Below are 27,351 nucleotides of genomic sequence, written 5' to 3' on the forward strand. Positions count from 1 at the left end.
TATTCGGCAAAATGCCTCCGTGCTGTGTGGTGATGCACTGCTAATATTCAGGCGGATGGTTTTTCAATTGACCAACAGAAAAGAATAGGGCACATAAATGGACCAGAAAATCTGAACCATACAGTTTGTTCCCACAAAGTGAAAGCATTTCACGCCCCTATCGACGAACATTCTTGTTACATGCACTTAGAAAACTACTTCTGTGTAAGCTCTCAGTCGTACAGGAGTGGTCCATCGATAAGAAGGTTTCTTCAGCCGTCATCTGTACTTCTTTGATGGTGTCGTACATTTCTTATCTTTTTAGTTCGCTGACGAAGCCTCTTGGATAAGAAGCGAAATAATCAGACACCTTCAAAGAAGTACAGATGACTGCTGAAGAAACCTTCTCATCGTTAAAAAAACTACTCTTTTCCCAGCTAGATTTGCAACAAAAGTTAGATATGCCAACCAATGAATAACTCGAGATGTTGTTAATGAAAACGTTGGATTCAAAGTAAAATATGTGGGCAGGGTTATAATCCTGTACAAAAACATTCAAACTATGTGAGTGCATGAATGGAATCCTCTAATGGTTTTCAATTTACAAGACTGCCGACACAATGTCCGGAGTGACCGACAACGCAGCTAAACTTCCTTAGAAATGACAATATCGGGCAGCAAGCAACACATCAAAAGCTGTGGTCTCGGTGCTCGCAGGAATGCAACGACTAAATTTGTAATCTCATCATTCGAAATTTACAGGACGACTCAAATTCTAAACAATAACGCTAGGCTAAGAACCGCAGCCAAAATACAGTAGCTTGCAGTTCTTTCAGTCCCTAATTCCCTGTCCGTCCATTGTCAACATTCTGAGCATCTGGCTCGCACATGGTTGGTCCAACATACGACATATACCTAGCCAAAATCCTCCTCTTCCTCAAACCGTGATCCCTCAGATCAGTTTGAAATGTCGCTTTTCTGAATCGATTTCTGGCTGGCTTTGTGTGGTTAGCATAGAGAGCCCCGTTGTCTCAAAGTGACATCACTCTTCAGAATCAGAATCAGAATCAGAATACCTTTATTCGTCCCGCAATGGGGAAATTTGCAGTCCACAGCAGCAATTGAGGAGGGATGGGGTTGGGGTGGGAGTGAAAGGATAGAAAACAAGATATTCTAAGCATAACAAAATAACACCTTATATCGGGAAAATTATTATTTTGTCAAATTTAAGAAATGTGCATCTATATTTTCCCCATTTTATTCCATATATTTTGTTTCAAAACATTTCATTTGGGATTCTCTAAAATTACTTCACAGTTGACTTTCGTAGATGCACCCACCAACTGACTGGTACATGACACATCAGAATCAGAATCAGAATCAGAATCATCGTTTATTGGCCAGGAATGTAAAACACACAAGGAATTTGTTTCCGGTAGAACATGCTGCTCTCGTATCATAAAAAAAACCATGACAAGTATGGAAGGTAAGTGGTACCTCTCAGGAACAACTGTGCAAAGTATAAAGCAGAGCTCGAGAGATCAGTGGTAGAATGAAATATGATAACAGTTGAACAGTTGGTGCAGAAAATCAGTGAACCATTTTAAAGTGATCAGTCGCTGTATCTGTAGTACAACACGTGTGCAATTGTCCTTGAGCGCCTTAAAGCGTCTGGTGCTGGAGATTATATTGGTCAGTAACTTCAGTTCAAGTTAGTACAGAGCTAGAGCTACAATGATTATCATGGGATGCTGTTCCACAGGGTTGTGCAAAATTGCAAAGAGGCACTACAAAGTTTTATTTGGGTTAGTGTTCAGAGAGTTAATGTCTAGGGGGAAGAAGATGTTTAAATGGCTGCTGGACTTGGTGCGCATTGATCGGATCGGAAAAGGTGGTGGGAAGGGTGCGGAGGTTCCAGTAGGATTTTCCGTGCCCATGTCTTCGTTCTTGCAGTGTGCAAGTCCTCGAGAGTGGGTGGGGCAGCGGCTTTATTTGGGGGTTGTATGAAGGTAGTGTGGCATACACTAGGTTGAGGGAGGAAAATCCCCAGTGTCATTTTGAGCACCTCCAGCATCTACGAGCAAATGCACAGTGCACACAGTTGGATGTATCCATTTTATCACAGTGCTAATTCAATGGAAAATGGCATTCCTTAATTGTGGCACAGCATCAATCTGAGGGAGCAATGAATTTCTCTTGAGTGGAAGGATCACCACCAACTAATTGGCTTTGCCACATATCTCAGGGAGGAGTTTCGTTAGTCGGAGCAGCTGAAACACCTGCCTTTTGAATGAAGCACAACATGTATTTCAAGGACTCCTTTCATTGTCTGAAAAGATATTACCTGTCAGCTAATTAGGCCATGGTGTCTAACTCACTATTTGGGGGAGGGTCTGTTTGAGGGAGATGTTTCATATTCGGAAGTGTAGGAATTCATTTGTCCAAATTGGGGCACAGGTTGTATCACCATTTGAAGAAATAAACGCATGATTACACTCGCTCCTTTAGGTGCCCATTATAATCGATGAAGAGGCCATCTGGCAAAATGCTTAAAGGGCAACCGACGTCATTTTTTTGTTTTTTAACTGACATCAGAAAAACGTTTTATAGCATCTAAAATACCCAAACACGCGGTATGATATTTTTATTCACATGCAAAACACCAATAAAAATGACTTAAAGTGTCCAAAATCTGCAAAAAACGGAGCTGCGAATTGGGCATTTTCAGAAAGTCCCGCCCCCAGTTCGTGACGTCACGCCAAAACGTCTTGCATTGTTGGAGAATCCAAACAATGGCTTCAGATTCGGAGAATATGCTTTCTTGTTACACATCCAGTTAGGAATATGATTCAAATAGTTCTGAAGTGGAAAGCATACATGTTTGCAAACAATTAAAGAATTATATGTGCCATTTTGAGGCAACTTTGGGGGAAAATCTCACCCCCAAAAAAAGAGGCACAAAATGGCGACCTCCAGTGGCCACCTCCGCTTCCACCGGCTGATAAATTCCTTATATGGAGCTTGGACTCCCTTTTCTGGCGGCTTTTGGGTGCAACACGGTTTTCAGACCAAACATATACAGCAAAATACATTGACGTGATGGAAGGATGCTACAATGCGTCTTTTTTACGGGCAGGGGGTGGTCCTTTCATGACGTCACGTACGGACTCGTCACCAACTCAAAAACAAGACTTCCTGAATATTCAGTGAGTCTTAAAACGTAAAATATAGCTATATGAGGTGGAATCTTGGTAAAATACGCTCAGTAGAAGTCATTTGAAGCCATTTTACAAATTATGGACATAACTTGTCCGGAGACGTCGGTTGTCCTTTAAATGGACCCATTATCCACAATTTTTACAGTTCTTTGTTATAACACCCGCTTCAACTGGATGTAACGTTTCCATCCGCGCATGTCAATTCTGGGGACATTCTGAACTGATTACCAGTGAGTCAAAGTGTTCAAAAATGCAAATGTTTAGATTTTCGTGGAGAAGATTTATTGCAAAATAAATGTAATTTGAGAAAAACAAATGAACTGTGTGTGTGCTTCTGCCCCACACCCCGACAGCTGACCCAGATTACCAGGACGGGCCAGTGCACGTGGGACAGCAAAAACATCTTGGCAGTGTCCTTTGCGCCACTGGTCCAGCAGAGCAGAGCTGACGGCGACAAGCCGGACAGTGTCCAGTTGCGTGAGTTCCTCCTAAGTGTCTTCTGAGTTCGAATGTGCAGAGAGCTCATGTGCTCGCGGTGTGCGAGGTCACCTCAATGAGCACTACACCGTGTTCAACATGGAACTGCTTCTTAGTTCACAGGTGTCAAAGTCAAGGCCCGGGGGCCAAATCCGTCCCGCCATGTATTTTTTTCCGGCCCGCGAAAGCAAATCAAACTTGTGAAATTCTATGATGCTTGCTAAAATCCTAACCAAAGTTTCATATTTGTGGATGTAAACCACAATAACAGTCATTATTCTTGACTTCAGATTTGAACACTGGTTATTCATTAATATGTTTTGCGCTCCATATATAATATGTGGAGGGGATTAAACATTCAAATGGCTTCCCCAAATTCATAACGGCCCTCGAGAGGAAACCATCACTACAATGTGGCCCGTGGCAAAAAAAAAATGACTTTGACACCCCTGTCTTAGTTGGTTACGATGTCAATGTCTGATTCACTTAGGCTTTTATTTTTCTTGCTTAGCAGATGCACCTCAGTCGACTAATTGGGACATTGACTCTATTTTGAGGGACGCTTTTACTGCGGCAAACTACTAGCTCGCCCCAAAGGGGTACAGGGTGTATATTTGGGAGACCTGTTCATTCATCTAGAGTGCAGATGTCAAAGTCAAGGCCCGGGGGCCAAATCTGGCCCTCAACGTTATTTTATTCGGCCCGCGAAAGCAAATCAAGCATGTCAAGTTTCAGAATGCTTGCTAAAGTCCGAACCAAAATTCCAAATTGTAAGCCACAATAACAGTCATTATTTTTTACTTGAAATTTGAACATTATTGATTCATTAATTTGTTGTGCACTGTATATGCAATTTATGGAGGGGATTAAACATTCAAATGGCTTCCCTGAGAGGAAACTGTCACGACAATGTGGCCCGTGGCGGTATTTATTTGAGTTTCCAAATAATTGGAGCATGAGTGTCTCAATTGCACCTAATTGAGGCATGGCATTTATTTGTGGGTAGCATCCATATGCCATCAGAGTTTGACTAATTATGACACTGTCACTTGAAGGAGGAGGTTTCTTTGTCCCGTCTTTTTTGGCCATGGCCTTTATTTGACTTGAGCAGATGATGTGCCCGGCAACTTATTGCTGCATGCTTGCGTCTGTTTGGGGGAGGCATTGATTGAAGTTGAAGTCTGGTGGCGACTGTCACAGCTGCCGTGATGGCACACAACAGTTGGTGTCCAAGAATAACCTTGTGCCATGAACCACATGCTTTTCGCCAATTTGCGACATCCTTTTCGCACCTTGCCCCGATCAGCATACAAAACGCGTTTGTGTTTGCGCGTTTCCCCTCTTTGTCCTCAGCCCCTGTGACCGTGCGCACCCTCCAGGACCTGTGCCGCATCTACATCCGCCGTACGCTCCGTGAGTTGTCGGGCGCCGGCGACGGCCAGGCTCTGCGCGCGGGGGCGCAACGTGTGCCGCAGAAACGCAAGCGGCGGCAATGCCGGCGGCGCCGCGTCAACACGTATGTCTTCGTGAGCAACCAGCTCATCCCCCAGATGGTTGAAAGCGAGGAGGAGCGCGGCGATGAGGAGCGCAAGTACGGCGAGGCCAACGCCGAGGAAGAGGAGGAGGAGGACAAGGAGGAGAGGGACCTCGTCGACGTGGAGATCCTCATGCAGGCCAACGTCTTTAGAAACCAGATCATGGCTCTCCCCTTGCCCGAGTCCCTCAAGGAATATTTACTTTACTACCGCAAGAAGTGACTGAGCTGCACACGTAGCATTATTTCCACACTATCTTGATGGCAGAACTCAACGTCACAGATCACACTGGAGAATAATTGTCATTTGTATATGTTGCAATCCTTTTCAGATGTTTTGTTTTTTTAATCGACCCACCATGAAAATGAGAATTTCACATGAGCGAAAATTCAGTGGACACCAGAACCTCCAAAGTGGAATACCATCGATCCCCTTTGAGAGTCATGTTCAACAAAACTATTCTGCCCATTATTGTTAATTAATAGATCGACATTGCAATAGCAGTGTTTATGTCACATTAACGTTGCTGACAAATGTAAGCGTAAACTCTGATACGAAATGTCTAAATTCCAATTAACAGCTATTACTGTAATTATATTTATCTCAAGTGTTATTTCAATTAGATCACCTGCCTCACAGGATGTTGAGTTTGCATGTTCTCCATTAATGAGTACTCTGACCTCCTGCGTTAAATCGACTGACAAACTCATTCCCAAAGGGAGGACTCGCGTTTCAGGGGGGCTATCTTCAACTTATTAGAGAAATTTATGAAAAAAAAAAATAAAAAAAAATGAAGTCCGACTGGCGTTTGGAGATTGTAGGTCAGTTTACTAAATGGCATTATACATTGTGACCTTTTTGTTTCTGTTTTGCACTGAACAAATTCTGTATGTAAAAAAAAAAAAAAAACAATCCTATGACCTCATAAAACCGAAAGTCAAGTTAAGCATTTCCCCAAAAATTATAAGACGGAAAAAGAAACAACAAGCTCTGAAAACTAATTAGAATGAGTGAATTTAAGAAACGAAGCCAACCATCGTGACAAATCCAAAATAGTTGTGGTGCCCTTGAGCAAGTTGCCTATCCCACACCCCATATCGAGAGTTGCAGCACTGTTTGGTGTCCGAATAGCTTTTGAATTACTTTCACAGAGTATCATTTGATAGTGTTCCTTATGTAGTCTTTGGATCTTTGAACATTTAGAGAATAGTTTTGGAAATCTAATTGGACTGATTAATTAATAGGCTGACCGATTTCATTAGACGTTTTTTGTGTCTTTCAAATTGGCAAAAATTGCCCCAATTTATTTTCTTTATTTTAACCGCACATGAATATTACATCAGAAATACACAGTCAAACAATCTCTTCTGCCAAAAAAAAAAAAAAAAAAAAAAAAGAGTAATTCATATTATCGTCACGAATGTTCAGGGGTCAAGCAAGAATGCAATTATTTGACTCATACTGAAATAAAGGTGTGTGCAAAATCCCTGTCATAAAACCATACTTAGCAATTGTTTAGCGGCTAATGTATTATTTATTTTTAGTGTTTTGGCAGCAAATTCCATTTGTTTTTGGTGAGTGTAGCATTACAACACCAAAAAGCCAAAGAAAAAGCATCCTTTTGTTGCTCACTAATACCATTTTTTGTTAACTTGAAATGGTCCCACTTTCTACTTTGGAGGTTCTCCTGTAGAGGAATCGTTATTATACGTAAATGGTTGTTTTTGTAATTATTCATGAGAAGAGACCTGGTGGGTTTTTCTACCTAGGATGTGTCATAACCTTTTTTTTTAACTAAGGGGACATCTTTTAGCACAACCTTTTCTTCTAGGAACCGTAACTTGGCGTGATGTGGGATACTTTGCCGCGAGGAGCCGAGGCTCTTTTGTGGAGCGTTACTGATGCATGATCACACTCTTACATTGAGTCATTCATGCCAATCAATTGAGATGAATCTCAAGTGATTGTTTTACTTTCTTTTGTATGAAAAGCATTGTAAATTTCAAAGCCTTTTTGGATAACAAAGCACCTTAATGTGGTTTGGGGTGAGGGGTGTTTGAACGTGTGGTTGTTTTTTACTGCAGAGTTTCTGATCAAAGTATGATTGGTCTTCGCCACTTGTATAGTGATGATGTTTTTTTTTAAGTGCCAACGTCACATGTAGGAGATGACATTCCACTTTTGTTTGTCACGTATACTCTTGACTTTTACCTTGGTCTTACCTTGAATGCATAATTTAGTGTTTTTTCTTTAAGCTGAAATGAAAATGATACATAAAGACATATAAATATAGTCTGTACAGTTTAATTTGGGGTTTGTTGTAGCACCTTCTTGCTGTACTGTAACTTGACACTGTTGTCCACCAAAATTCCACTGCTGTCTTTTCAATAGATGAATATATACAATAGTCTTCATTTATTGCAAATGTGAAAACAAATTATTTGTTATTTGGGTGTGTGCGCTCATGAGTTGACTTTTTCCCCTGCCTGTGTTTTTACTTTACATTCATCGGGAAACGTTTCACGTGAGCAATAATTACTCGTTACGCAAATATGATTGGCATTAAAACTCTCATGCCTCATCATTTAAGAAAAAAAACGGAACCTTCAAAGCCCAACACAATCCAAACTGTGATGCCGGTTGACTCAACCGCTGTATGATCAAACAAAATCAAATAAAATCCCCCACGCAAGTCAGAGGGTACAGGAAAGTGCAATACAGCACTATCGCCAGTGTTGTTTACATCTTTTGCTGGAATAACTACTGGTGAACAGGGAAACCTTGCATATTTGCAGCTTTGCATTTGGAAATTCATTAGCAGATATTTTCTTGTTTGGAAACCTTTGCTCTGATGCCTGTTAAATTTCACCACTTGTATATTGTTATTCATGGTAAAAACAAGACAGGTGTTGCTTTAACACCACCTTGTGGTAATTGCAGAGAAACCGGGTTGAACCAAGCTGAGCAGCTTGATTTAAATTAAAGTAGTGCTTTCTTGCTATCTCGTGGCATGCCAATACCCTGAAACAAGGTTGAACTGAGTTGAGGAGCTACATTTATACGAAAAAGTGTGAGTTGCCACTATCTCGTGGCCTCCTGGTGCCCAGGCACTATGTGAAAGTGAGGTGAGGAGCTTCAGTTACACAATAAAAGCAGTGCTTCATGGGCATTTTATGGCATCTATAACTAATTGGACATGTAATGTTTTTAAATATTTACTTAAAACTAAAATGCAGTTTAAATTAATTAATCTCACTTTGAAAATAATTGGCATCATTTGTAGAGTGGTACTGTCTCCTCTTGGTGGTTTGTAGATAGGTGGTATGAATGCCGTTTTTGAAAAATTAAAGATTATAATGACGATAATTTATTGATATTACTGCTAATAATAATACTGTGTAATAATACGGAAACTATCCACACTTTGAAGATGCCGTGATGCTCAACATGGTCACTGCTTGGTGTAATTTCACAATTGTTCCCGAACCCTATCACGTATCGTGAAAAATGGCAAATAATTGCCATTGTCTTATTGAGAGTTTCAAACAAAAATATGCTCCAATCTAAGATCCCTGAGCACGTTAAAAATGATCTCAAACTCATCTGACTTGTGGTTTTCACATGATTTTTGAAAACAGTTCTTTGTAATTGAATGTAAATGTGGTGTAGGCTCTCCAACCCTTCCACTGACAACCCAGGCTAAATTTAGACATACAATAACTTTCTTGTTCAAGATGGGTCACTTCAACATATATTTTTGACACAGCTAGCACAACTTTAGTATTTACCTTGTGGAATTTCAGAGCATTTCAGAAAGAACTCTATTCTCCGGCCCTTAAGAAAAAAAAGAAAAATGACGCAACTTGAATACGATTTGGTGACTATGAATACGTTGGGCGGTATAGGGGGAGCAGCTAGACAATGTCGTTGATGGGGAATTAATTCTCATTCCATATTTCACTGAGCAACCATTATTTCCATCATGTTTACCCTTTCAGATCAGTTTTTTTCTCTCACACAAAAGAAAAACAAGAACGACTTGTGCAGCCATTGTTATCTTGCATATTGATAAGTTGACATTCAAAGACCTATTTTTCAATGCGTTTGACTTTGGGGGTTCTGCAGTATTATGAAACAATTGAATCAAGGCAAAAATGGGGTTTGGCAGCAGAGCTAAAATGAATCCACTTCTGGAGGGTGATAGCCTGCTGTTCTTTTTGAAAACGTGTTGTTTCTCTGTGGCGGTTTGGCCCCAGAATAAAGGTCACAATCAGAATCTCCTGCCCCCACTTGTCCCTTTAACTGCGGCATTTCAGTTGGTATTTTAGTGGAGAGAATTGAGAAGGATGGAAAAGATCCTGAACCGGTGCCCTCGATGCAACACACTACAAACAACCATGTGGCGTACGTGTGCGCACAATCCTTGACAAAGAAAGGTACAAAGTGCCTTTGTCACAGAATGTTTTGATGCCTCTGTGTAAATGTTGTCAGTGTTCCTTGAGATTTTTCTCATCTCAAAATGAATCTAATATATGGTATAATATTTAATCAATTTTCATAGTTGAATTCACCTCTGTCGTTTTTGTATCCGTATTCTTCGTATTCGTATTCTTGTTTTATGTAAACATCTGTGTATTTTTGTTTATGATGTGCCCTTCCGACTACAGCTATGAATATATTTTAAAATGTTTTTTCTTTCAATACCAAAAGCCAAATTTACATCATTTTGCTCAGTCACCCAGTAAAAAATGTGGATTTGCTAATCACAGAACAGTAAACCAACTCCAATCCTCACCATAAACACAAGTAGACCCACCAAATATGTATATACCTTTCACTTTCCTAACCCCAAACCCTTACCCAACCTGAACCATAATTTAACCTTAAAAATTGCTCAGACGAAAATGGCAATGTTATGCTTCTAGCATGAGGCTCCCAATATGAAACAATATTCAGATTTTCTTCACCAAGACTAAATGGAGCATGTGAAGACTGTATTTGTGGTAGTGTTTAATTGTTATGTGGATAACATAGCAACTGATTATCTTTATTATTTTTATTTGAGTGCGTAGAGCAGCAAACCCTTCAGTCCTTCACTTGACTAAAATGGCAGTGCCTGTACAATGCAGAAAACCGCTCACCAGAGAGCACTGTTATAAAAGGTCTCTTTTATTGATTCATGACACAGTATAGTTTTGTTAATAAAACATCTGCAAAAAAATAAAATCAACTCCTCTATCTCACATAAATCTTCATTTGTTTGCCAGCACCATGTTTTGTAAAACCCATTAATCTGACTTTGTCTGCCATAGACCGTTCGTGTTATCCCCTTCGAGGTGCCCCCACCGCTGTATTTCATTCACTGCCACAATATCATTTTTCATATTTACAAACTACAACCCAAACTCATGAAACTAAATGAAAACATCGTAGCTTTCTTTATATAGTGTTTTAAATCGGTCCAAAGAGTGAGTTAATAATGGAGAGCAGATGCTATGAGCTAACTTAGCTACAGTACTTTTGAAACGAACCCCGCAAATCATACTGGCATTGTTATTTAGCTCATTTCATGGTTAATGCTTATTTACACAATCATACAAATTTGAAGGAGGCGGAGGGCTGCTGGGTGGATTCAAATTCCTGTAATCCATTTAATACTGCCCTAAAAAATGATATGAATGCAGAATCCTCCTGCGGATCTCATTCTGCTGCTACTGTTGTGTATGTGGACAAAAGCATTGAGACACAACACCTGGAAGTGATTAAAAAGAAGAAAAATGAGTGCGGTGAGCTGCCTACCACCCACTGCCTTGATGACTCACAAGTGAATCCTTCCAAAAATCATTCGTAGAAAAGCTTTTTCAGAATTTGAAGTGTGCAATCCTAAATGACCAATACCATAATTTGTCCTTTTTGTCCATATAGTGGCAGACTGATGGTCTTTGCCAAAACACAGGAAGAGTTTGAAACCCTCAATAAAGGTTCATATAAAATTACCCATATTTTATGTATCAATTATATTAATTTTAATACCGATATCACAGAAGCAGAGTGCCTGCACTTAAAAAATGAATGCACACTTTGTGTCCATAGAGTCTTTTTGTGTGGCGATTCTTCCCAGAAAGGCTGTGAATGAGATTTCAGGCATTTTCCAGAAGCCATGGAGGTTTACTGTCCCTCTCATCCAGCATTTGAGGCTATGTTCACGTCTAAAGCAGAAACCTTGCGTCAAGTGTTCTTGTATTTCAGCATGGGCGTGTGCGAATTGCACGAGATGCTCCCCAGCGAAGGAATGCCAGCATCAGCCGCTGTGGCCCGGCTCTCCACAAACATGGGGTCCAGGCACGCCACCTTGGCGGCGAAGAAAGCATGGATGCAATGAAGAACCGCAAACAGGTTGGAGAACTCCAGCTCCTGCATGCAACAAGAATCAATAAATCGGGGTACACGTACACTCTTACAAACGTTGGCTTGAAAGACAGCCAAGTGCAAACCCAGAAGTGGGCGCCAAAGGTACAAAATTTACTTACCTTTGCTTCAATAGATTTGGAGTCTTGATTTTGGAATAAGAACTTGATTTTGCTTTTTCCATCATCTGATGAGCCTTTCAGCTGAGAGAACTTGTATCTCCAAAGGACAGCCTGGGAATGTACAGGATCACTAGGCACATATCGTTGGTTTTGTGTTTCGAACGGATCATGAATAATGCATGTTGGACTCTGCATGACATTGCGCCATGCATTTTCTATTTTCTTTCCACTTGGCAAATAATAGCAGTGGAGAAAAGAGTATGAATATTTATGAGCAAGGCCAACACAAACTTTATGTTGGTGAATTCATCTGGAGGTGGGGTATCATAATCAGTGCCGTGGTTGACAATAGTACAATACAAATCATAATGGTCATGCCCGAAAAAATGGAATTGCAAAACGAGGAAGGACAGTTTTTATTCAGTTTTTTTTTGCATGTGGATCAAATGGTTTTTATCAATGTTCCTTGCAATTAGCTGGTGACCAGAACGTGGTTAGGACAAAAACACCCTTCAGCCAGAACTTTCCAGATTTACATAAATCATAACATACACTATTGTGACTACTCCAACATATTTGACTGCTCAATGGCCCTCGATTTCCAGTTTTTTTGCAATAGTTTATTGTGACACACAGGCTACGTAGCGTACACTCGTTGATATCATCGTCACACTTCAGTCAGCCAGCGATTCATTTAATCTGACTCAGTCATTTAAGTCCTCAACCTGTCCCTATGGGACATAATAGAAACCTTCAAAAATTAGCAATGATTGAAGAAGAAGATGAATTTGAAGTCATGTTTGGTCTCAAGTTCGCAAACACTGTTTTTTTTTTTTTGAGTGATCATTTGGCCATTGCAACATGACATAATTCAAAATTGCTGCAGTCGATGACGTTGAACTGGCTTTGTAATACCTTTATGAGTTGAGTCACATTTTTACTAAACACGCTCCCATCCGGAATTAAATGGGATGGGATGGACAAGTCCTTGTTTTTGTGCTGATTTGGGAAAACTTCTCAAAGCCAGTGACATTGTTTTTGGCAAGGGCTTGAAAATTCATGTCGGAGGCTGGCTGCTCACATTTTGTGAGATGTACCAGTGTTTTTTTTTTTTTTCAAACAAGGCTAAATCTTTTCTTTTTTTAACCACAATGAATCTAAATGTCATCCATCCATCCAATTTCCCATCCGCTTATCCAGACAAGAATCTGGAGAAATGCTGGAAGATTGGAATATCAATTAAAACCATCCAGATTTTCAGCATATCATGCATTCTCGTTGTCATCATTACATTGCAACAACACACCTACCATGCTTTTGATTTGAGGCAAAATGATTGTCGTCACTTAGCAAAGGACAGAACGTCCTGGTCCTTCCAACACATTTGTTGATTTATTTAAAAGCACAAATTGAACACATCAATACTAAGTGCTCTTGGTCCATTCGGAAGAGTACACTATTGGCATCACACTAGGCCAAGGAAAAAAAAAACTGGATTGCGTTTTGCTTTTATTTGCCATAAATTACAGTGAAATCAATGTGTTGTTGCTTTTTGATTGACGCTCTAAACAGGAAACTGCAGCTGATCATATTGTGATTCTAACGAGATTTTGGTTAAAATCACTAGTGAGTCTTGTTACCTTTGGTGTAAAAGTTAAGTACATCATTAGTTTGTGAGTCCACTATTAGGAATTAAACAGCAATGACTACGTGGAAGCATGGAGGAAGCCATTAGATATAAGTACCCTTGAAGTTGATGGCACGTTGTCAATTGGGCCATGTCCAGTCAGTAAAAAATCTTCTGACACGGTGTACTGTAGCCATGGCCAAGAATTATTCACTCACATAGAATATTTGTACAATTATCTATTTATCTCAGTGACGCACTCTGAGGGCAGCCCGGTGGACGATTGGTTAGCACGTCGTGCTCAGAGTGCAGAATTCGATTTACGCTCCCCATCTTCCCTGTGTGGAGTTTGAATATTCTTCCCCTGTCGGCCTGAGTTTTATCTGGGAACTCAGGTTTACTCCCCCATTTTAAAAACATGCATCATAGGCTGATTAAACTCTCTAAATCAAAGGTGTCAAAGTGATGGCCTGTGGACCAGATCCAGCCTTTTATGTCACGGGAGCAAATTATGTGTGCCAATTGTCATGATCTTTGCTATAATCTGGACTGAAATGTCAAATTGTCATGGATGATAAACTGGCATACCCACGACCCTTATATGGTAAATGGACGACATTTACATGGATGATGATAATAATAATAATACATTTTATTTTAAGCGCCTTTCAAAGCTCTCGAGGACACTTTACAGTCACAGACAAGCATAGGGACTATAGAAACGGACTAATTGTCAATAGTGAGAGAGAAACTGTTAGCTTTGCTCAAGGTGGATTTGGTACCAATGAGGAGAATTTCAGTTTTTTTCACTGTTTGATGAAGTTATGGGTAAACCAGGATTTAATTTCAGAGAGGCAGAGTGAAAGGGAAGAAGGTGGAAGAGAGGCGTCGGGTTTGCTGGAGAGATAGAGCTGGGTGTCATCCGCAAAGCAATGACATTGTATACCAAATTTACGGAAAATATTGCCAAGGGGAAGAAGGTAGGTGATAAAGAGGAGCGGTCCCAGGACAGAGCCTTGAGGCATACCAGAAGATACAGAAGAGGACTGTGAAGTGAAGGAGTTAATTTGGAATAACAGAGCGGCCAGAGAGATGAGAGTGGGACGTGTCGGTCATCCCTATGGAGGAAAGTATGTCAAGGAGGATGGGATGAGAAAGAGTGTCAAAAGCTGCAGTGAGGTCAAGAAGTACGAGGATGGAGAGTAAACCGCCGTCAGCTGCCAAAAGAAGGTCATTCGTGACTTTTAAGAGAGCTGATTCTGTACTGTGGTGGGGGCGGAAACCAGATTGGAACGGTTCGTAGAGATCATTCTGGGAGAGGTGAGAGTGTAGCTGGGAGTACACAACTTTTTCTAGGATTTTGGAAATAAAAGGAAGGTGAGAAATGGGGCGAATATTCTTGAGTCATTGGGATCAGGCTTTTTAAGAATTGGTGTTTTGAGGGGGACAGGGACGATTCCTGAGGACTGTAGGGATGATTCCTGAGGATCTAGCAAACATTAGCAAGGATGAAGTGAGGAGGGCGCTGAGGAGGATAAAAGGGAGGAAAGGCACTCGGGCCTGATGATTTACCAATCGAAGTATGGAAGTGTCTTGGGGAGGTGGCGGTGGTGTTCTTGACTGGGTTATTCGACAAGATCTTACATGGTGAACAGATGCCTGAAGAATGGAGACGAAGTGTACTCGTGCCCATTTTTAAGAACTAAGGAGATGTGCAGAGTTGTACTAACTACAGAGGAATAAAGTTGAGGAGCCATACAATGAAACTCTGGGAAAGAGTAGTTGAAGCTAGACTGAGTGCAGAAGTGAACATTTGTGAGCAGCAGTATGGCTTCATGCCGAAAAAGAGTATGACAGATGCAGTGTTTGCTTTAATCAGAATCAGAATCATCTTTATTGCCAAGTATGTAGAACACACAAGGAATTTGTTTCTGATAGAACACGCTGCACTAGTACCATCGTCAAAAAAAAAAGTGGCACTATACAGTTCCATTTTGGCTACTGTTGAAAGTTCCATTTTGGCTACTGTTGAAAAAGAATGCTGATAGAGAAGTACAGAGAAGGTCAGAAGGAATTGCATTGTGTCTTTGTAGATCTGGAGAAAGCGTACAACAGGGTGCCCAGAGAAGAGCTGTGGTATTGCATGAGGAAGTCTGGAGTGACGGAAAAGTATGTCAGAGCGGTGCAAGACATGTATCATGACTGTAGGACAGTTGTGAGGTGTGCTGTCGGTGTGACTGAGGAATTCTGTCATGAGCCAGTTGACAGCTGGGCGGGGCCTCCGCTCCCGCCGTTCGCCAGCTGCTGTCAATTTCCTCCTCATTGACTGTGGACATTTAAACCCGACGCTGGCACTCACCCAGCGTCGGAAGGTACTTCGCCTCGTGCCATGCCAGTACGTGGAACTTGTAGCCAGTATATAATTTGCTTCGCCCGAGGAATAATTTTAGCCACGAACGCGTTTGTTTATTGCACCGCGTCGTAGGTTATTTTGCACCCCCGTGTGCCACTTTATTTTCTTAGTTAGTGTGGTTGGGTGGATTGCCGCCACTCACCCACTAGCATTGTCAGTTAGTCATTCTTGGTTTTGTCTCACAAACTTTTTACCGGGTCCGCGTCTTTTCGGACCCGCGCTTTATGTTAATAAATCCATTGCCTGCACCAACGCCTCTGTCCTGCTTAGCGATCCACCGCCAATCCCACACGTTCCTGCTCGCCAGCTGCCATTGTCGCCGCCGGATCGTGACAAATTCAAGGTGGAGGTGGGACTCCACCAGGGGTCAGCTCTGAGCCCCTTCTTGTTTGCTATCGTGATGGACAGGTTGACAGATGATGTTAGACAAGAATCTCCTTGGACCATGATGTTTGCAGATGACATTGTGATCTGTAGCGAGAACAGGGAACAGGTGGCGGAGAAAGTAGAGAAGTGGAGATATGCCCTGGAAAGGAGAGGAATGAAGATCAGTCGCAGCAAGACGGAATATATGTGTGTGAATGAGAGGGATCCAAGTGCAAGAGTGATGCTACAGGGAGAATAGATAAAGAAGGTGGAGGATTTTAAGTACTTGGGGTCAACTGTCCAGAGCAATGCAGAGTGTGGAAAAGAAGTGAAGAAGCGTGTCCAGGCAGGCTGGAGCAGCTGGAGAAAAATGTCAGGTGTGATGTGTGATAGAAGGGTTTCAGCTAGGATGAAAGGAAAAGTGTATAAACAGTGGTGAGACCAGCCATGACGTTTGGACTGGAGACAGTGCCACTGAAGAAAAGACAGGAAGCAGAGCTGCAGGTAGCAGAGCTGAAGATGTTGAGGTTTTCTTTGGGAGTGACCAGGTTGGATAGGTTCGGGAATGAGTACATTAGAGGGGCAACTCATATTAGAGGCTATGGAGCGAAAGTCAGAGAGGCCAGACTGAGATGGTTTGGACATGTCCAGAGGACAGAGAGTGACGATATCGGCAGAAGGATGCTGAGCCTTGAACTGCCAGGCAGGAGACCGAGAGGAAGACCAAAGAGGCGGTTTATGGATGTGGTCAAGGACGACATGAAGGTAGCTGGTGTGAGAGAAGAGGATGCACAAAACTGGGATAGATGGAGGACATTGATTCGCTGTGGCGACCCCTGAAGGGAAAAGCCGAAAGGAAAAGAAGAAGAGGAGGGACGATTCCTGAGGACAGTGAGGAGTGAATAATGGCTGAAATGAATCGAAGCAGAGATGGCAAGCAGGATTTGACCAGAACTGTTGGGAGGGGATCTAATTGACAGGAGGATTTTTTGGGATTTAGTTATGAGGTTCGAGATTGTAGAGGGATGAGGGAGATCAAAAGAAGATAAGAGATGAGAGGGGGTAGGAAGGTTGGGGGAGGGGTACAAGGAGACAAGATGCTGGTAGATTTTGTTGACTTTTTCAGAAAAGAATAGAGAGAGAGAATAGCAGGTGTCACAGGAATAAAAGTGATGGGGGGAGAAACAGTCGATGGATATACATTAACTCATTCATCTGTGTAAGCTCTCAGTCGTACAGGAGTGGTCCATCAATGAAAAGGTTTCTTCAGCCGTACTAGAAGTAATCAGTCAGGACAATAGAAGCAATCAGTGTAGCTGCCATTCAGTGCTCTTCTCCCCCCAACCTGAAAGCAGGGACCAATCATCGCAGAGTCTGGCACTGCCACGTCTGGACAGTATGGATATATATAGGGCCGAAACTACCAGCCAAAGACTTTAGTTCGCTGACGAAGCCTCTTGGATAAGAAGCGAAAAGTCAGACGAGAGAAGTACAGATGATAGCTGAAGAACCCTTTTCATCGATTAACTCATACACTGCCATTCCCAAATTTATTCGGGAATTGAAAATATGCCGTAGAGCGCCATTCCCGAATTTGTTGGGGTTTTGTTGTTTCTTGCTGGGGTGCTGATAAAGCGCTGGCATATGTTTTTCCCTTCCTCAAGGGGATAGCATTTACCTTTTTTCCCATGTTAGCGCTTTGTTCCACCTTCAGCTGTTGTTAAAGCGCTATATGAAACAATATGTCAGTATTGCATTGTATTTTGGAAAGCCACCCTCATTTCAGGCTCATATAACTCCAGACCCATTTTATTTAGGAATTAACTTTTTTTCTGATGAAAGAAGAGAGTCTAAGGTTTCTTATGTCACATTGAATGTTTATGTAGTCCTAAAAGTCAAAATTCACTGGAGTGGACACATTACAGTGATCCCTCGCTACTTTGCGGTTCACTTATCGCGTCTTCAGTGCATCGCAGATTTTTTTGCAGTTCACTTGTTTCCATTTCAACAACACTAATCATGAAATGATGAGATACTGTATTTCAGTCAATGTCTTTCGCTTAAAGTGGTGGTAGCTTAGTAAAAGCTGGGAAACACTATGTTGTGTGAATACCAATGTGAATGCTACGTTTCAGGAAATGTATTACTCATGCTACACCCTGTTGAGATGACAATAACAGAACTACAGTGTTGATGTTAGCATCATGACATTCATTTACCTTGGAAGCAGAGTCAAAGCAAACAAAGCCCATGCTGAAGTCCACAGTTAGTCCCATCAGGTGGCTCTCCATGATGCAGGCATATGTTTTACACTGTAAACAAGAGCAAATTGAGTTTAGCAGATAATGTTAATCTCTCTGTCTCTCTTTCTTTGTCACTTCATTCAGTCACATGTGTATCCTCTGACACCGACAGCTCAAATTGTTAATCTACCGTGCAAGGCATCAAAAGAGAATAAGAATAATATCACAAATAATTTTCTTTTCACACATCTTACCAACAAGCAACAGGCCTCCACAAAGACCTGACAATTTGCAATTAGCAGCTTACAGGCTTTCATTGATGTTTTGCTCACACACACACACACACACACACACACACACACACGCACACGCACACGCACACGCACACACACACACACACACACACACACACACACACACACACACACACACACACACACACGCACACGCACTCTCTCTCTCTCTCTCTCTCTCTCTCTCTCTCTCTCTCTCTCTCTCTCTCTCTCTCTCTCTCTCTCTCTCTCTCTCTCTCTCTCTCTCCTCCCTTTCTCGCTCTCCTCATCAGTCTTGGCCACACCTGTATCCGCTCTACTTCCAGATAAGTGGCCATCTGAAAGGCCTTTTCCCAAACGAGCAGCTCAGACTCCAGCTCCACACTAAAGAAGATGTCCTCGCCAGTTTCTGTCTGCACGCTGAAGCAGTGCCTCCTTTTGTCCACCAGCTCATTGTCCTGATCAAAGAAAGTAAACGCCGGGCGTGTTGTTAGCTAGCACAGCATGAGCTATGCCACCGATTTTGGGCCATCTCAAGATTAAAAACCTCTGATATCATGAAAACTGATGATACATAACCACCCATGACCGGGCTATGCAACTCCAGTGTGTCGAGAGCCATACCCTGCCTGTTTTATATCTCCCTCTACTTCAACACACCTGACTCAAACGATCATCCGTCAGCTCTATAGAAGCCCAAAACAATCATGATCAATCGAATCAAGTGTGCAGGATTAGGCAGAGGTCTAAAACAGGCAAGGATATAGCTCTCAAGGAACAGAGTTCGTTACCCCTGACCTATGACCTGTGTGGATGGCCATGATTTTAAATTGATATTGATGTTTCAGAAACAGCAGCACTTTTAAAACTGTACTACAGGAATGGGGAACTAGCACAGTGTGCAAGTGTATATATTTAGCATAAAAGGTTGGTGAATTGTCTTACCTTTAAAGTCTTGCACATAACTTCATAAATGGTAAAACTTTTCTCTGCTCGTGTCCAGTCCCACGTTGTCACCTGTAAATAGAAGACAAATTAATGAGAGTGATTAAAATAAATATTTGTTGTCGTCCGTTGCCTCTAGATCATTCTTTCATCGTGAAGAATCTGAAATAATACAGCAGCTGGTCTCAAAGCCTCCTACTTCATTCCACCATCTGCATTAAAATATTCAATTAACAACTGTCTTTCCGACATTTCAATTACCGTGCTTGTCATGATCATTTTACACAAAAACGTGAGTTTTCTCCTCTTTAAGAAAGCACCTGATAATAACAGTGAAGAAAAAAAAAAAAAACATATATATATATATATATATCAATCCTACCGGGGGAGCGGAAAACTTGAAGAGAGAAGAACCCCTCAAAGCAAGGAACTTTGGCGAATACATTCGGTCCTGGACGCCATCCTGCTCCTTCTCGTCAGCCCAGCCCATGTAGATGATCTGTGCCATTATTGGAAGAAAATGTCATATTTATCAGAGATAAATCATAAGATGCTGCCAACAGTGCAAAACATTGAACTTTTCAATCAAATGGCTGACAGATTTGATTTTGAAAAAAAATGTGAAAGGGCACATCTGTGGCGAAGACTATGTAATTTCAATTTACAACCTATAAGCTTCTGTATTTTCCCTCTCTTTTGTTTTCTGGGAAAAGGGATATTGTCGCTGCGTAATGTTTTGAGCTACTGCACATTAAGCTATTTTTTTCTCACTTTTATTAGCACCAACCTATTTATATTATTTATAATCTCCAGGAAAGCCAGTAAAACCGTCTGAGTGTCATGTCATTTTATGCACACAGTTCTTATTTTTTTACTGTACATTTGGTGGGCCATTGGACAACTTGTTCACGCATCAGCCTCACAGTAGTATTAATAATAATACATTACATTTTAAGCGCCTTTCAAAGCTCTCAAGGACACTTTACAGTCACAGACAAGCATAGGTACTACAGTAAAGTCTCGTTATATCGATATTCAAGGGAGTCCGAAAAAATATCGATATAACCGGGACTATCGATATATCCGACCCTGTTTGCATGTAATTTTCTCCGTGCGTGCATAGAAATAGTATCGATATAACCGGGACTATCGATATATCCGATATCGATATAACGAGACTTTACTGTATAATAAATAAAATACAATCACAAATAGAATACAATAAATAAAATACAATTATAAATAGAAACAAGAAAGCGAGCTACACAGAAAATGCAATTTTAAATAGGTGGGTTTTGAGATGGGACTTGAAGGTGTACAGATGTAGAGTTCAATTCTGGCTCTGGCCTTCCTGTGTGGGTTTTGCCTCTTGTCCCTGTGTGGGTTTCCTCTGGGTACTCCCGTTTCCTTACACATTCCCAAAACATGCGCGAGAGGCTAATGGAACATGCTGAAAAATTATCGCTGAGTGTGAACGCAATTGTTTATTCATCTATGTGTGCCCTACGATTGGCTTGCAACCAGTTCATGGTGTGCCCCACTGTCTGCCCGATGACACACAGCTGCAATAGGCTCCACACCCCTCTTGTGAGTAGAAGTGGATGAAAAGATGGATTTGAGCTGTTTTTTGCACTCTCGCTCTGGAAGAGCCAGCGAACCCGTCCATGTAAAACATCCCCTTTTATGCACACTTTAGAAGATACAACCATTCCGACACATTGGAATAATATATGAACACAACTCAGAGGAAATCACCCCCCTCCCACTTCCTTCTCATGATCACGATTATCCCCATGCAGTGGGGCGACTTCCTAGCCCATGTAATGATGTGTGCCTTCACGGTCTTAATTGGATTCAACAAGTGTGCCAAAGAGCCAAAGATCAGGGTTGCTAGTACCACAGTAAAGGTCACAGTGACACAATGGCCTAGCTGTAGTACTTAACCTGCCCGAAGCCACTAATCATGTATGCTAATGAGGCCTAGTCTAACCCTCATAATTAAGATGTATCACACAACACACTTTCTTGTTATTGTGTAACGCAATTCCCCCATTGACTGGAGGAATTGCTAGACGCAGATTTAACAGGAAAAAATAATATGGATATGTGAATTGTGAATATGTAGAGGATTACTGTATAATGTAGACAAGAATTTGAAAAGTTCTCAAAGTTCAAATAAAAATGGAGCAAAAATGCAACCGGGGCCATGACAGTCACCAAGAGATGACATAGGAAGGTTGCCAGGGAACTCTAGGAGATGTTGATCAGACAAACTATGACAAGTAGAAATGTTAGAAAAAAGGGTGATTTGATTACATCAAATGTTTCTCTGTGGCCGTTAAGCTCACTCACGTGTTGCTGCTGTCGACTGTTTGATGATGACAGATTTTTATCTATCATGTTAGTGAACGCATGTTAGTTTTTTTCCCCATCCCTGCAGTTGATGTAAAAATGTAACTTATATTGCAATAGTTTGGTGCCACTGAAATGTGTCTCTGAATGGCTGACCTGCTTACATTTCTAAATAATACATTCAGAATTTTTTAATTTTTTTATTTTTTTTACCTGCTGGTTGACTGGAAAATTCCGGTTGATCTTCTTTACCTGTAGAAAATAAATGCATCATGAAAAAACTAAGTACAGTGAGACCTCAACTTACAAACACCTCAACTTACAAACTTTTTGTCTTACAAACGTCAAATTTATGAAAATTAAACCTTATAATAAGCACTATTTTCATAATACACACCCACCACGGCTGGCAGAGTGATCTTCGGCGAAAGCACACGACCGAACAGCACCAGAGGTTAAGTTACCAACAGTCCTTATGGAAGGTGACTCTCCTTCCATAAGCCATCAACGACCATCAAAAAGGTAAATAAAACTTTATTTTACAGTACAGTTTATATCTTTAATTACAGTCGTCATGTAATGCGCCTCTCTTTCCAAACAGCAATTCCCTTTGACCTTCGACCTCCAATGCCATTCCATCAAGCCATAAATGACCATCACAAATGTAAATAAAGTGACTTTATGATACAATGCAGTGTATTTCTTTCATTACAATACAATAGCACATTTATTATACATAGAATAAGGTATGTTGTGTGTAGTTTTAAGGCTTATTTAGTTGAAAAGTATATTTTATGGAAACCCGGAAACGGATTATTCCCATTTTAATGGTTTCCTATGGGAATTTTTTTTGAGATACACACTTTTCACCTTACACACTCTGTCTGGGAACCAATTAAGTTCGTAAGTTGAGGTCTCACTGTACAGTATCAAGAGGCTTCAGCACACCATTGTGCGTCTGGAGGAATGCTGTCCTGCTTGTTTTCCAGCTTTCCCAGCTCCAACACACCTAATTCAGGTGATCAGCTCATCAACCAGTTTGGAAGCAGCATGAAAACAATCCTCATTATTTGAATCAGGTGTGGGGGAGCTCTCGGAGATCTGGAAAGTAGGCAGGACATAGACCCTTGAGGGCCAAGGTTGGAGACCCCTTTCGTAAAAGGTAGTTAATGGCACCTTCTAACATCAGTGATTTGATTTAGTCTGTTTTGTCAAGCAAAATGAAACACAAATTCTATGAAACTTTCGCTGAAGGTGGGACCCATGCATATGCACAGGATTCGAAACAACACGTTGGTCAACTGAAGAGGCTCTTCTCACCATTAATGGAACATTGTGATTGTCTAGGAATAATGTAGAACTGATTGAGAAAAATTAATTAACAGATGTGTTAAACTAATACTGATGGTAACTGTTTTACTGGAAATCCCATTCTTAAAATATGTTGCATATAACTGCTCAGATCAAATTAGCTTAAGTATAATGCCAATGCTAACAACACAGATAAAAGTCCAATCAAAAACACCAGAGATAGAGTGAACTTTTTTGAACTCTAATTCTAAAGCTAGCATCTGTACTCAATTGAATCAAGTTGGTGTAAGATGTTGATGTGTAGTTATTTTAAATTTAAAAATCAACAAGTCATTTCATCCATCTACAATGGTACATGGACAATATATGCATGTGCTTTCTTACTTTATATTGGTTTAAATTCAGAAACCCTTATCTGAATAAAATGCTGTGATGATGTATCGTATCGAATTTTGGAGTAAAAATGTACTTCATCTACAAAAAGACAAGATGATATGTCGTATTTCAAAAATGGATGGTAATATATGCTTTCACGTTAAAAGGCGCTTATAAATCATTTTCTAGTCTGATTTCATAACACCACTTTGAATCCACAGAGGAGTGATTCAATGTGTATTTTTTTTCAATGGTATTCATCTGCTTCTCATCTTCTCCAATACTTATTAAATGCTCACTCTCATGCAAATTGCTATCATTGCGGCACAGGGACACCCACTTGCCTTTCCATTGCTCTGATTGTTATCCTTTAGTTCATGCTGCAATATCGACCATACATCAGTGCAAAGGTTTCTTCTGTGTGATGTTTTAATTTTCATGCAGGTGCAGATGACCCCCAGCCCCCAAATTCCATAATCTATGCTACTTTTCATTGTGAACGGAAACACAAAGGAAGTTACTTTTTTACTGTACTGGGCAACCATGCACCTGTATTCACTGGATCGCGATCCACTCCGAAGGCATTCACATATTAATAAAAACCAATGACATCCTTCCTTTGGTACATCTCAAAAATAACATGATAGTGCCGTCAATTACCTCTATACAGATTTCACTCTAAATCAACGGTTCATCCTTTGATAAGGAAGAAAGGGGCAGCTGACTCTCATATTCCATTCAAAATTCTACTCAAATGTTCCCCTTTGGATCCAAATCAAAACGAAAAGTGAACAGGGCTCTTTAACATGGAGCAAACCGACCGTGGTGGTAAACTACAGTGGTGGTCAGATGTCACTCAAACCAAGTCAATGCCATTGGTCATAATCAACTGGGTCTGTCCTTTGATTCAGAACACAACAACCCTGTTATTCAGATAGGGTTGAAAATCAACATGGCTCAAGTACAACAATCAATGACAGCTGAAGGACAACTCTTGTGTTGTCATGGCAACATCGTTTTCATTTAATGAAAGGGTTACAGTGTGTGTCTGCGTGAGTTCAAAATGTCGTCTTCCTCGAATGGACACTATTACCGGACGGTGTTGTCCGTGCTGGTATACGCTCTACACACTGTGCACCTTTTTGGGTTGCAAAAGGCCACACGCTCATCTGTTTGGTGAGTCATCTCCGTTTGTGCCACGTCCACTCCAATTAATCAAGGCTCACTTATTTATCCACTGGACCCATCACACACACACACACACGCACACACACACACACACACACACACACACACACACACACACACACACACACACACACACACACACACACACACACACACACACACACACAGACTCATGATAATTACACATCTCTATTTGTTGACACTCCTGCAGCTCAACCTCCCTTACTCAGTCGCATGTATAAGGCACACGCTGACACATGGAGCATTTGTATTACAGCCCCCCCCCCAAGCCCAATCGCTAGAAGAAATACAATATTCATTTTGTGCCGTCGTGATGTGACGGCAACATAAATAGGCATTGCTGACATTTGCACCATTACCAGTCTCACTGGGAAGGGAGGAGAAAAGGCCAGGAAGCTCACGTTGTGCTTAGTGAGAGCTGAGATGTTGCCACCGACAGCCTGAAGCCAGTCCAAACGGTCCTCATCTGAGGGGAACTGGAGGACACCGCTGTACACTCCGTCCACAGCCACAACCTGGAAAGCATTTTTCCTTAGGAAGGAAAAACATGGGGATGTGAGACAGGATAAAATTGCAGGCACACCAACGAAACGATCCAGTGATGACAATGACAATTAACAGAGAATAAATCCATCCATCCATCCATCCATCCATCCATCCATCCATCCATCCATCCATTCATCCATCCATCCATCCGTAAGACTTGGACTTTGTCCAAAATGATTGCTTCTTTGTTTAGTTTTGAACATGGGTCTATGGCCAGCATCCGGAATAGCTTACAGTTTACAGTTTCAGTGACATCGTGGCTCCGGATTTTATTGTATTTTTTTACGGACTCGGATGCCCTTTTTGATGATGACACACATACTATACTCTGGCAACATGAGATCGCTCAGTGGTTCCTAACTTGGGCTCGATCAAACTCCAGGGGTTTCGTGAATCAGTCTCAGGGGTTTGACGGAAGCTCTACAATGGAGGGTAAGCGACTCATCACATTAGTTGTCCAATCAATACTGTGGGAAATTTTGTTTTCTTTGTAGTCGAGGTGTGGCTGTCCTGCACGTGAAAAAAAGTAGATACAATTTCAAGAGGTCTGCTTTTGTATAAATTGTATTTACTTTTGTGTAAATGTCACACCAGTGATTACACACCAATGGCGACCCGTGGATTTCATCGCAAGGCCTTCAATAATGATACGTCTGAATCAATCTAGAGCCTCGAGTGTGGTGTGATTTACTACGCGTCCACTATAGGGTGCCGATAGCAAGGAAATAACTTGTGATTTGTAGACACTCAAGATATACTGTCATTAAACTGTTTGAATTTTTACTATGAATGTGTGGATTCATGATAACCTCATAAAATTGCAATATTATGTGCTATTTTTGCTAGATTCGGAGTTGTCCACCATTTCTGAATGATGTCCATCTATTTTTGAAAATGGCTTTAACAATAGATCTGCAACCAAATCCATTTCTTCTCTTCCGTCAGCCATTGTGTCTTGACAAAACCTCTATTGTATCAACACAACAACATATTTGCTGATGCAGCGCGCTACAGATACAGTGTGCTAGCTCTGGCCAGTATGCTCTTATCTCTAGCGGCTCGTGATGCTATGATTGGCTTGTTACTTAGCAATCATGTGACTAGCCAATCATAGTTTGAGAAAGCACCTTCCAGCACCTTCCAGCAGGCCTTGAGTGGCCAACTCGAAATCTGATTGGTTAAAGCAACAGTTTCATTGACATTTATTTTCACGTTCCAGGGCCCGCAGAACTCATTGTGAAGGCGTCCAGATAGGTTTCTGATCAAATGATGGCTGAAATGTGATTGGTTAAAGGCTTAAATACAAAACACACATCTGGAAGAGCACATCAGGGGAAAAGCAAAGATAATACGCTGAAAAATAATTTGAAATTATTTAATAAGATTTGATGGACAAAATATAATTAACTTTAGGCTGTGATTCAGATATTTTTAAGCAAGCAGAGAAGGCCTTGCAGGTCCTGACACTCCACAACTGATATACACAAAATTTCTGACGTCAATGGATTTTAACTGTTGCCTTTTTGCAACTGTTCATAGTGAACACAGATAGAAATCATCATGTTTTACACCAACATGAGATATCAGAATACTGTTCATTTTTGGTTTAAAATGTCCTCCTTCAACTTTCAGGATCCCTTGTTGTCACTCTAGCCCATGATAGACTCCGGGATACTTTTCTTACCTTCGTCCAGTAAATCCTTCAATTTTCTACTGTTCCAGCTAACAATCACTACGCTAACCTGTCACCTCTGGTCACTTTTTCTGATAAAGTAACAGTGTTAGAGGCCAACAGAAAAATAACTAAGATGTTGATACACTGACGAGCTGGGCTGTCTTGACTGCTGAGTTAACAGTTGAATTTAATTCCCATTAGCCGGCCAAATATTTTTATTTGGGCGCTGCGCTCGAAAGTGGTGCGATGTCCAGAGGTCACATTGAGGCTTGAGTCAA

General features: G+C 41.2%; 2 protein-coding genes across 4 annotated transcripts in view; one reads left to right on the top strand and one right to left on the bottom strand.

Annotated features, from left to right (window-relative positions):
- The window catches only part of pcmtd1 (protein-L-isoaspartate (D-aspartate) O-methyltransferase domain containing 1), a 32,320-nt gene extending 24,656 nt beyond the window's left edge, over window positions 1-7,664 (top strand). Inside the window, exons 5-6 of the mRNA XM_089007920.1 lie at window positions 3,551-3,674; window positions 5,028-7,664. Of these exons, the coding sequence (XP_088864046.1) occupies window positions 3,551-3,674; window positions 5,028-5,431 (528 nt within the window). The 3' untranslated portion in view covers window positions 5,432-7,664. The remainder of the gene's footprint in view (window positions 1-3,550; window positions 3,675-5,027) is intronic.
- Window positions 7,665-9,702: 2,038 nt separating this feature from the next.
- Window positions 9,703-27,351, bottom strand: part of sntg1 (syntrophin, gamma 1) — a 46,504-nt gene continuing 28,855 nt past the window's right edge. For 2 of the 3 annotated variants that reach the window (XM_089007918.1, XM_089007917.1), the window contains 8 exons: window positions 25,212-25,383; window positions 22,171-22,209; window positions 19,988-20,104; window positions 19,606-19,677; window positions 18,966-19,118; window positions 18,365-18,457; window positions 11,740-11,850; window positions 9,703-11,623 (listed from right to left, as the gene is read on the bottom strand). In XM_089007918.1, the coding sequence (XP_088864044.1) occupies window positions 11,438-11,623; window positions 11,740-11,850; window positions 18,365-18,457; window positions 18,966-19,118; window positions 19,606-19,677; window positions 19,988-20,104; window positions 22,171-22,209; window positions 25,212-25,383 (943 nt within the window). In that variant the 3' untranslated portion in view covers window positions 9,703-11,437. The remainder of the gene's footprint in view (window positions 11,624-11,739; window positions 11,851-18,364; window positions 18,458-18,965; window positions 19,119-19,605; window positions 19,678-19,987; window positions 20,105-22,170; window positions 22,210-25,211; window positions 25,384-27,351) is intronic. The other variant, XM_089007919.1, reaches the window with a different exon arrangement.

This window comes from Hippocampus bargibanti, linkage group LG11, assembly GCF_051943395.1.
Source record: "Hippocampus bargibanti isolate YZ-2025 linkage group LG11, ASM5194339v1, whole genome shotgun sequence".
NCBI classification, from domain to species: Eukaryota; Metazoa; Chordata; class Actinopteri; order Syngnathiformes; family Syngnathidae; genus Hippocampus; species Hippocampus bargibanti.